We start from the raw sequence: 10,613 nt of genomic DNA on the forward strand, positions 1-10,613 counted from the left end.
ATTTTTCTGTGGGCAATCATTGTTGACTAGAGACTGAGCATAAGCAATTGATAGATGGATAGATAGATCAATAAAAAGTAAGAATTGACAGATAATTGAAACTGGTTTTCTTAATGCCAGTGTTTAAATTCAATGGAGTTTGCTCTAAATATATGGAATATTTTGACACAGGATATTTTTAGAGCCATGATACTTTAAATACCAGACCTGACAGATTAATGCTTTGTTTCAGTAAATTTTCTTCCTGTTCAACACAACAGAAGTTCACCCAATTAAGAGTTTGTGCCATAGTTTCAAACTATGAATAGTAAACTGTTGATCAAAGAACTCTTGGTAGAGGTAAATCCAGCTTTAGACCTGGATAAATCTGCTTGTTGAATTTTGCTTGGCTATTTATACTGTCCCATTGTGCTGTATTTAGAGCTAAGGGTTTGGTGAGGGGATGTGAAAATTTGTGATATGCTTTAGCTTGGAGGGCGAGATGTGCTAAATGAAACATTAAAGAGTTGTTCTATGCTTTGTTCTGTCCTGATGCGAGTTGTCAGGGGCTTTTTGTTTGGGGAGGTGGTGCTGGAAAAAGCATAAACTTATCATAAACTCAGCCATTTGTAAATACTTTGAACTAGAGCAATTTTTTTTCTGCAGCTAGGTTAAAAATAGCATGTCCTAGGGACAGAGGAAGCAGCTGTGTTAAAGTATCTGTGTATTGCTACATTTTCAGGATTTCTATTAATGATACCAAGTCAGTTGAAATGACATCCATTACATATTTGTTCAAGCAAGTGGAAAAGGAAAATAAACAACGTGGTGTTAGAGAATCCATTAGAATTGTGTGTCTCTTCCTCCCTTTCCTAGTCAGAGAGGCCAGTATCTACATTCTACCCACAATTACTTCTATAATACATATACATCACACTGAGCAAGGCTAAGACAGTGAGGTTTGCCTACCTAATATAGCCTTTGCATGCTCTGAAGAATGCGTGATGGTTTTTAAAATGATACTTCTCCATGAAAAAAAGCAAGCTAGGCTTCGCGGTAGATAACGACATTTATTTCATGACCATAAATATTCCTGCAATAATGCAGACAAATTTTCCTAAACGAGAAAAGAACTATAAGTAGTGGGTGATGGGTAATATGAAAATCTTTATTAATGCTTATGCTTTCAGAATCAGCAAACGCTACCCTGTTGCACCATAGATTACAATTTTTCCTCCATAGATATTTGTTTGCGATTACTGTTGGCATACAACTTGAGCCAGTATATTAAGCTACTAGAAATTAATATAGCGTGTGATAATCCTGTTCCATTCCCTGTTAGCACTTTTGTCCTCTTGTGTCTTTTGCTAACCTTTGTTTTCAGGTATCTTATCCAATTTTTTCTGGACAAGTCCATCAAAACGTAACTTATAAATTGGTATTATAAAATACTGTATTTTATCATTAAATGTCATTAATATTTTAATACTTATTAAATAGCTTCCCTATTTAAAATATCTGTACTAAGAGTGGAAGGGTCATCTTCAATTTTAGTAATTTTTGTTAACTGTTTTTCTCTCTCTTAGTTTTGGATATGGCCCGACATGTTCCCCTTTACCGAGCCCTGCTGGAATTACTCCGTGCTATTGCATCCTGCACATCGATGGTACCATTGCTGCTTCCTCTGTCGGGAGAAAATAGTGAAGAGGAAGAAGAACAGTTGGAGTCACAAGCTTCTGTTGGGACTTTGTTGGCTAAAATGAAGACTTGTGTAGATACCTATACCAACCGACTGAGGTAATCACTTTTACTGTCCCTAAACTTCCTTTAAACTGTATTTTGCACTTACATTTTATGAATATACAAGTGAAAGAAGACGCAGTTCTGTATATTTACCTGAACAGGTGCTGCAGTCCAGAGTGAGAACATACTATCTGATCTAGATTTATGTTTATACGTATATATTCTGTGCTATTTACAAGGAGTTCTTTGTGTGACACAGAGAAGCTGGTAGATCTGAATACTCTTCTCTCTTCATTAGTAACTGCCTCCTGATCAGAAAGAGGATTGCTGGTGAAGAATCTGAAGAATTTCAAGTATTTCTTAAATTTCTTTCCCTTTTCAACGAGGTCGATCTTCTGTTTGTAGGACTGTGTATTTTCTGCTGTCAGTTTGAAGGCAGGAGCATTCCTTGGGAGCTGTTGAACAAGCCCATTCTGTAAAGAATGGGACTGGGGAGGGCCAAACCTAACAGTAGTTTTTACAAGAAAAGTCCCAGCTATTTTGTGTATGCTCCTTGCTGCATTACCAATTGAGTAAGGACCAGGTTCCTCAATGGACTCTCTGTCAGAGGCTAACCTGTTGGGAGAGAAGCCTTTGGCTTCTGTCAGGAAGAGTAAGGTTCAGGAGGCAAAATATTTGGGACTTGTTATTTAAAGGACTTTGGGACTTTGTTATTGGGACAAACTGTATAGAGATGGTTGAAAATTTTTGACTAGTGGTATCTGTTGGTGCTACATATGAAAAGCATGCTTCCATGCATTGGTGACTTTACAACAGTTCGTTTGTCCATTAGCACAGGCGTCAGAGGCGAGCCGGTATGCTAAAGATGATGTGAAATTACAAAGGAACGCCCTGGAGCCATCCATGCCAGGCTTCGAGGTCTTCCAGTCTCCTCCGAGAGAAACTCTGTGTTTGACGGTTCAGCAGAGCAATTAGCAAACAAATGGAAAAGTATGGGAATATCCCATATCAGCTGTGATGCCGTTGGGCTGTGTAAGCATGCGGTATAATGCTGGAAGAGCTTGTTCTGCACACCTTCCAGAGTTCAGCCAACTTTTTAAGGACACACATACAGACAAACCATGAATGACAATTTCTTTCAGTAACCATAGTCCGCCCTCTAGGTAACCCACTTTGGAAAGGGAGTTTATAAAGGTGCTAGTAAGGACAGATTCTCTTCCAGGGAGTGTGTGAGCCCAGTCTAAATTGTTGGCTGTTTTTCCTCCTTGATGATTTTGGTGTAGTCTACAGTTACAAGATATTTGTGCTTTTGTCAAACCTGTATTGTTGTTCTATTATCCTCCCAGCTGGTTGGGCGATAGAAGTTGGAGAAGAATAAAATGTAGGGTAGCAGTCGTCTTCCTGTTCTACTCAGTAACAACCAGCACCCAGACTGCTAAATCAGTTCCCCCTCTTAAATAGTCTCCTTTGACAAAGAAAAACTGAACATTCTGGATAAATACAATGCAGCTCTGTATTATTTTAACTGGCAAAACTGCTTACTTTTACCTTACTGATATTTCTTCTGCTTTTCTGACTGTTCCAAAGGTCAAAATCTCTTCTCAGAGCACTTCTCAGTGATTCACACAGTTACTTTATAGTTGCTTTTATCATCAGTTCTCACTCTGCAAAACTATGGCTTCTCATCTTCAGAAATGCCACTATCGCTGAGATCTGACTGTCACCTTCTGTGAATGTTGCACTTCTGATACGGCTCACAGGCCAGGATACAAGCCTGAGAGGGCCTGGTTTCTAGTCATTTGACCCATTAAGTCGGTGCTGCATGTGGTTGCTGTTTGAAGGGACAGTCGGCAGACTTGCACACACGGAAAGAAGAAAGGCCGGCATGCCTCCCAGTTCCTCCTGCCTCTGGGAGGTGCTACAGTTGGTACGGATTTCACAACCGACCTTCCATCCCTGTTTCTATATGTCTCCAACCATTCTGGCTTCCAGAACTGAGGACTTGAGGGAGGGTTTAACAGCTGAATCATCCTTTCCTGCCCTGACTGAAGGAGTTGGAAAAGCAAATGCTGCAATATAAATTTTCATTTCTTTCTTTTAATAACTTTCTGCTTCCAGCAATTAATTGGTTTCTTGATTCTGTTTACTTGTTCCCAATTTAAAGATGGCTTATTAGGAAATAATATCCATCCTTCCCTGCAAAACTTGGTGCTGTCCCTAAACATATGCTGAAACATCAGGAAAAGAAGGGAAAATGCATGTGTTGAATGTTCTTCCTCCCACTGTAAACTGACGATATTTACCAACCAATATCCGAGAGATTTTTCTGAGCAGGTATCTCATTATTGGGAACTCTTTCTAGTAACTCCTGGTGGACAGGACTTTACCTGTGAATTTCTCTAATCCTTCTTGACTGAGATTGCTAGTATTGCATATCGAGCATGTAATGTACCTGTGGTGGGATTTTTCTTGCTGACTTAATGCAAAAGAAATGGCATTAGGAAAGAAATAACAGTTCTTCATGTTGGATACCCATCTATAAATGTCAGCTTGTGCTTCCTGGCAATATTACGTAAATCACAGTATATGTCATCTTCTTAAAATAGAAAATACATTTGGCTGCTTTGTAATGCCTTTCCAGAATAGATGTATGTATAAAATTCTCCACCACAATTACATTTTTTTGGGCTCTGTTAGCCTCAGATTTAATGGGCATGGAAAGGTATATCTTCTCATGTCACTTACCCAGGTTGAAGTCTAACAAGTTTCTTTGTGAGAATGGCACATGACTACTAGTCATAAGCTCTTTGGTAAAATAAAATGCGGTATGACTAGTTCTTCAGTGTCAACTTAGGCTCTGAAAACTAAGAACAATTCTAGAAGCACAGTTGTCATTACTTTAATAATTGATTAATTTGATAAAAATTCCATGGTTGGTTCAGTTACGTTATCTGTACAATTTTCTTGTTTTACTTTGATATATCAGCACAAACAGAAATCTCATCTTTCACTGCTTGGTTTAAGCATAATACTGTTTGTCTTTAAAGCAGCATATAGACAAGGATGAAAACACCGACAGCCTGGAATCATTGGGGTGGAAAGTTTTAATTCTCAGCATTTTAGTTGAAGGTTTGCCAGCAATAGAAGCAAGTGTTGGCATGAATTTCTTAAATGGGACAATCTGCTGCCCCTTTTAGGTCAAATGCAATAACAACATAATTATGGCATCTGCTTTCAAAGACACAACTTTCCTTTGTCTGAACAAGCCTTTCTACTTGCATGTCTACCAAATGTCATCTCCATGTTTGAGCCAGAGTGTCCACTTGGATCCAGAATTTGAAGGGGAACATTTTTGGGTTTGGATTCCACTTGGCATTTGATTTCATTTATTTTCAAAGGCCATAATAATCTATTGGAAAATTGGGGAAATTCTGAATAATGGAGATTTAGGTGGGAGATGATTTCGCATGACTGTTGGACTGCTAAGGAGTCAAAAGCCATCACTAATTTGAGAGTGGTCAGGTTGGTGTAATGGGTTCCCACAAGGGCTGAGTTCGAGACATTTGTTTGCCATGATGGCTGAGCACCTTGCTGCAGAAGACTGCTGCTGCGTACCAAAGCAGGCTCGTCTGAACCACCATCTGCTGGGTGAGCTTCATGGCAAATTGTGAAATTTGGCAAAAGGCTGATAGCTTATTTGTGTAATGTGGAGTATAGCATGCCTATGTCTAAAATTCCTAACTATGCTTCCCCTATGGCTATGAAATGCTACAGCTAATGAAAAGCTATGGCTTTTCATTGTCTTCACTGTTAATCTTCCAGAACTTCTATGTGAAATGGTGCATTTTGCAAACAAAAATTTTTCTTTAAAATTGTGTTCCAAGAATTGCGGCCTAATTTGTTTTAATGTCTTTTTCTTTAAACGACAAAACAACCATCGGTTTCTTTTGCAGTACTCTCAAGCTCACGTCCGGAGCTGATGGTTGGCTGCAGGGAGCAATCCTGCAGCCTTTGCTGGTTTGGGGTGCTTCAGCTTGGTGTCTGTAAATACAGTGCTCGAAACCCCAAGGAGGAGTATGCAGCGCCATCTCAGAGGAAGTTACTAGCTTTCACCAGTGTTTCTTTGCAAAGGCAGGGTCCCTTGCTTGTTCTGCCTGATTTCAGGAGATTGGTTTAAGAATCTGTGAACTACTGGAAGGAACAACTTCAACTGGTACCTGTGGAAGCCTACAGAGGGTGGGGGACCATAAGGGCCAAGTGGTACCACAGTTGCAAACCTGCGTCAGTTTTATCCCAACACAGTGAGTGTCAGTGTAAAACTGAGCAGAATTCTGCTATAAGAACCATCTCTGTAGTACCGAGGGGCTGAATGGTTCATTGGCTTTGTTTTGTGAATACTTTGATAAAGGTATCAGTCTGTAGCATCACGTTTACCTCTAAGTATCAGGCATGGGTGAGTAACTTATCAGTATTAGCTTTAAAAATTAAAGTTGCCTTGGGAGCATATCATTCATTATTCATCTAGCACAGCGTGAAGAGAAGGCTGTCATCTTCTAGCACAAGCTAAATTAATGGCTTAAATTATTAGCATGTACACTGCTGTCTCTTCTAGCCAAATATATTAGTGACTGTCATCCCTTTAAATATGAGTTGACATGATTTTGTCTGCTTTTTCTTCAATGGTTGAAAAACCATATGGGGAAGTTTCTGAGTCTAAATTAAATTTTTGTCTCCTCCTTCCTTATGAAAATTGTAAGGTTTAGATAAAGGTTTGGACTGTATTAAATTTTGTTTCACATGCAGAATCTTGGCGGAAAGAAATGTACAGTATAACACAGACTTGAAAAATGTTTCCAAAAAATAGAGAAAATTTACAACAAAATATTCATATGGCTATATATTTGATCTTAATTTATTATCTATGAGTATTATTGGTTCTTATGTTTCTTTGGAATACCATTGGGAAAAATTAGAGTTTGATAACACTGTTAGTTTATCTGCATACATAAATTTTTATGCAGGCTGCTAGAGTGCAGGGAAGGATCTTACCAGCTTTATCACTTTAATTTTGGTATTTCATCTTCTCACTCATATTTTTGGGGGGAAAGCCATGTAATTCCCAGCAACTCCCTCTCTCGAGGGACTTGTCCCTCTGAAAAACTTGTGTTATCACACACAGCTTGGAGGGAGCTTGCTGCGGCTATGAATCCAGTGTGCAGCAGCAGTGTAAAGGTGGAGGTGATACCAAGAAGGGAGTATGATATTTTCTCAACTAATAATTTGGTTTGTCCATGTTATTTATACATGCTCACAAATGGTAGAATGGTTACCAGGTTGCTTTTTCACATGCACACAAAGTAATACTATGTGTTGTAGATTACACTAAGAAATGGGTTTGGGGACTAAAAAAAAATCATTGGTATTGCTGTAATTTTGTCCTTTTCACTGCCCTGAAAGTCCTGCTTCCCACCTCCAAGACCAAACCTGACAAAGCCTGTTAAAATGGTTATTACTTAAGATCCATACAGCAGGCTGACAGGCCACAGCAGGCTTACAGAGGCCACAAGAGTCTTTCACCTTTGCTTCTCCAGGTGTTGTAAGATTCATCTCTGCATCAGTTACGTGGAAAACTTATTCAACTTTTTCACAGGGCTTTGAATTACATTGGTGTCTCCTCTTTTATAACCACATAGTTTAGGAAACTGTATAGACTTTTAGATTTTCCAGGCCAGGGTGTGTTCTTAAATTGGGGGGATGGGTATATGGACCAGCTACACACCTCCACCTGCAGTTCCAGAGCTGTTTCACATGAAGATGGAACCTTATAGTGTACCTAATCTAATTTTCTTTAAATTGCATTTACTTAATAGTCATGATAAATGATATCGTAAGGATATGATTTTAGAAAGGGCTGCTGTGGTCTTCTAATGTAAAAGAAATACAAAATCAAGTGTCATAGCTCATGTCTGAAATTCTGTTCTGTCTCACATGGCTAGAGGTGACAAAACCATGTGAACTTCACAAATTATCATCAGAGTGAAACTATATACCACTGGGGAACCTTTGACAGATTTGCCCATCTAGAGTCTAGGGAATTACTTGATTTACCATATGTTGACTGCAAATAAACTGACAAGCTGTAAAGTATTGTTAAATATCTCCAAATAATTGCATATAACACTAAATATGGAAAGAAGGTCATGTGGTGACATCGTACGAACGGTGCAGGATTAATCATGCTAAGTTGGTATTCTTATTTAGACAGCAAAAGATTTGAATCAAACAAGGGTAGGAAGGCAAAATGGGGGAAGAAAAAATGGAGTTAATCATTAATAGGAGTCTCATAAGTTATGGCAGTGTCAGTTGGGTTTTTCCCCAAAAGGGAGAAAAAAATTATCTTTCCCCCAGGCACGATTTGTGTGAGGAAACTGAATGTTGATAAGGCAGTATGTCTCGGGGGGGGGTTTGTGATGTCAGCTAACTTATACTCACAAAGAAACTGACTGAAATCCCTGATTTGGCAGAATCAATGTCAAATATGAGACCTGGTTTCTTCTTGCGTCCAAGGTGGAATCTCTCTTGCGCTTTGCTCCCTAAACTGCTTTTATGCCGTTGGAGTTCTGGCCTGACCGGGGAGTTAGGCAGCCCGGTGATGTAGACCATCACACAAGCTCCAGATACCTACCGAGCTTTTTACAGGTAGAGCTGTTCTGCCAGCCCTTGATATAAAAATTACATTCTGAGGAGTGGTGGGGTTTTTTTCTATTTTTCTCAGGGTAACTGTGGACAGAATAGTTGTATTGGTGGTAAAAGGAACAAGTAAGAAAATATGTTCTCTTGCAGTAGTTGAAAAATGCTGAAGTGTTAACTATCTGGACAGCAGGGGAATGAGCAGAAATTCTATTACTGGTACTGAGAATTTGCATTTGAGTAGATGTCTCCTTTTCCTACTGCTTCAACTAGATATATATATTCCTTGTCTGCTTAGGTAGTTGCTGTCAGTAACTCAGTGTATCTGTAGGAGGTTTTAAGCATGTGGTTAAGCGTTCTGTCTAATGAGGCCAATGGTTTAATTTGTGTTTCACTGTAAGACCAAGTAGGAGGAAAAGGCTGGTAGTCTAGATTGTAAAACCATGTGGAAGGTAAAAGCTCTAGAAGATACCTGACTTGAAAATAAACTTGTAAGATTTAATTTTACTTTCAGAATCTTCACCAATCACATTTTCATTGCTTTTCACACATCTCTCTTGGATAAGCCCACAGACATTTCATTTTAGTCAAAATTTCTCCAGGGGTTTTGTAGCAGGTAACTTAAGGATTCTACATCAACAGCAAGCAGTTCTAAATCAGTGCACCTTTCGTGGGACTGGTGGCTGCTAGCATGTCTGTGGTGTTAAAACAGGTATGACTGCAGTTTGATGGGCTTTAATATACATTTTTGGGTTATTTTTAAAATATTGGCTTAGATTTCCACAAGGAAAAAGGCAGTGATGAAGACTTTGGAAAGTAGGAACGGGGGAGGAAGCTGCAGCTTCTTAGTCTTAAACCATTCCTCAAACACTGAAGCACCGTTTGCTCTGATGCTTTCTTCCTGACTTTGAGCACCTGAAAGCTCAGCATTTGCTTGAAGTCAATAACAGGCTAATGCCTTTTTGGATTAAATCTGGAACAGGGAAGATATACCATGCTGGAGTAATGAATTTTGTTATTAATGCACTCTAGGGATATTCTCATTTGATTAGGTACAGGAAAAAGACTTTCAGTATTACTGTAATCACCTCTATTGAATAGTTTAGAGACTGATTCTTTATGCATTATTTCGGTCTAGATTAAAATACAGAAAGGATACGGTATTCGGCAGTTGCTAAAATATGTTTGGGGCATCAAAGCATTAAACTGCTAATTTTTCTTGTGTAGATAGCTTTCTGTTTTGCTTCTAGGTATGGTAGTGTGAAAGAGAAAACCAGTGCTTCTTGGCTGTTGAACTGGTTTGGATCTTAAAATGAACAAGGGGTAATGGTTTTAAACTGAAAGAGGGTAAATTTAGACTAGACATAAGGAAGAAATGTGTCACAATGAGGGTGGTAAAACCCTGGCACAGGTTGCCCAGAGAGGTGGTAGATGCTCCACCCCTGGAAACATTCAAGGTCAGGTTGGACGGGGCTCTGAGCAACCTGATCTAGTTGAAGATGTCCCTGCTTATTGTAGAGGGGTTGGACTAAATGACCTTTAAAGGTCCCTTCCAACCCAAACAATTCTGTGATTCCATGATTCTATGAAAAAAATACAGGAATTACAGTAAAATAATTTGGGGGCTGTTAGTGTTAACATCTCTTAAGTTTTGCAGAATAACAATATAAATTTATGCTAGTTCTTAAAACATAGCAGCTTTTAAATATATACATTTAGGCTACAGTGTTATCAAACACCATGTCTTAATTTCAACAGTTGAATAAATATGCTAGTAAAGACTGGGTTATCACGATCAAAATATTTAAATGTATCTTAAATTGCAGCGCAATTAGCTTCTATCAAACAACAGTGTTAGTATATACTGTATTTGAAATGATCTAGTTATAAAATTTGACGTGTCTAAATTGACATTTTAACTTGCAATACATTGATTATAACATCCAGTATAACATAGGCACCTTCTATATTTGTAAGACTTTTAAAATTATATTATATTAAACTGTTAATTGAAATAAAAGGTCTTAAATGTATAGCCCAGAAGAGAACTGCAGAGAGACACAAACTTCATTTTTGACCCACTCTCCTGTGATGCTTCGTTTGTAGTTCATAGACATACAGTGAACTTTTACAGGAGGTTTCCTAGTGTTTTACCATTAGTGTATTTGAAAGAACCGCTACTGTATTGTGGAATGGGAAAG

General features: G+C 38.6%; 1 protein-coding gene across 1 annotated transcript in view; it reads left to right on the forward strand.

Annotated features, from left to right (window-relative positions):
- The first annotated feature begins 1,128 nt into the window (after window positions 1–1,128).
- The window catches only part of LOC104621430 (baculoviral IAP repeat-containing protein 6-like), a 25,380-nt gene continuing 15,895 nt past the window's right edge, over window positions 1,129–10,613 (forward strand). Inside the window, exons 1-2 of the mRNA XM_010287918.1 lie at window positions 1,129–1,132; window positions 1,566–1,776. Of these exons, the coding sequence (XP_010286220.1) occupies window positions 1,129–1,132; window positions 1,566–1,776 (215 nt within the window). The remainder of the gene's footprint in view (window positions 1,133–1,565; window positions 1,777–10,613) is intronic.

This window comes from Phaethon lepturus, unplaced genomic scaffold, assembly GCF_000687285.1.
Source record: "Phaethon lepturus isolate BGI_N335 unplaced genomic scaffold, ASM68728v1 scaffold40325, whole genome shotgun sequence".
Taxonomy (NCBI): domain Eukaryota; kingdom Metazoa; phylum Chordata; class Aves; order Phaethontiformes; family Phaethontidae; genus Phaethon; species Phaethon lepturus.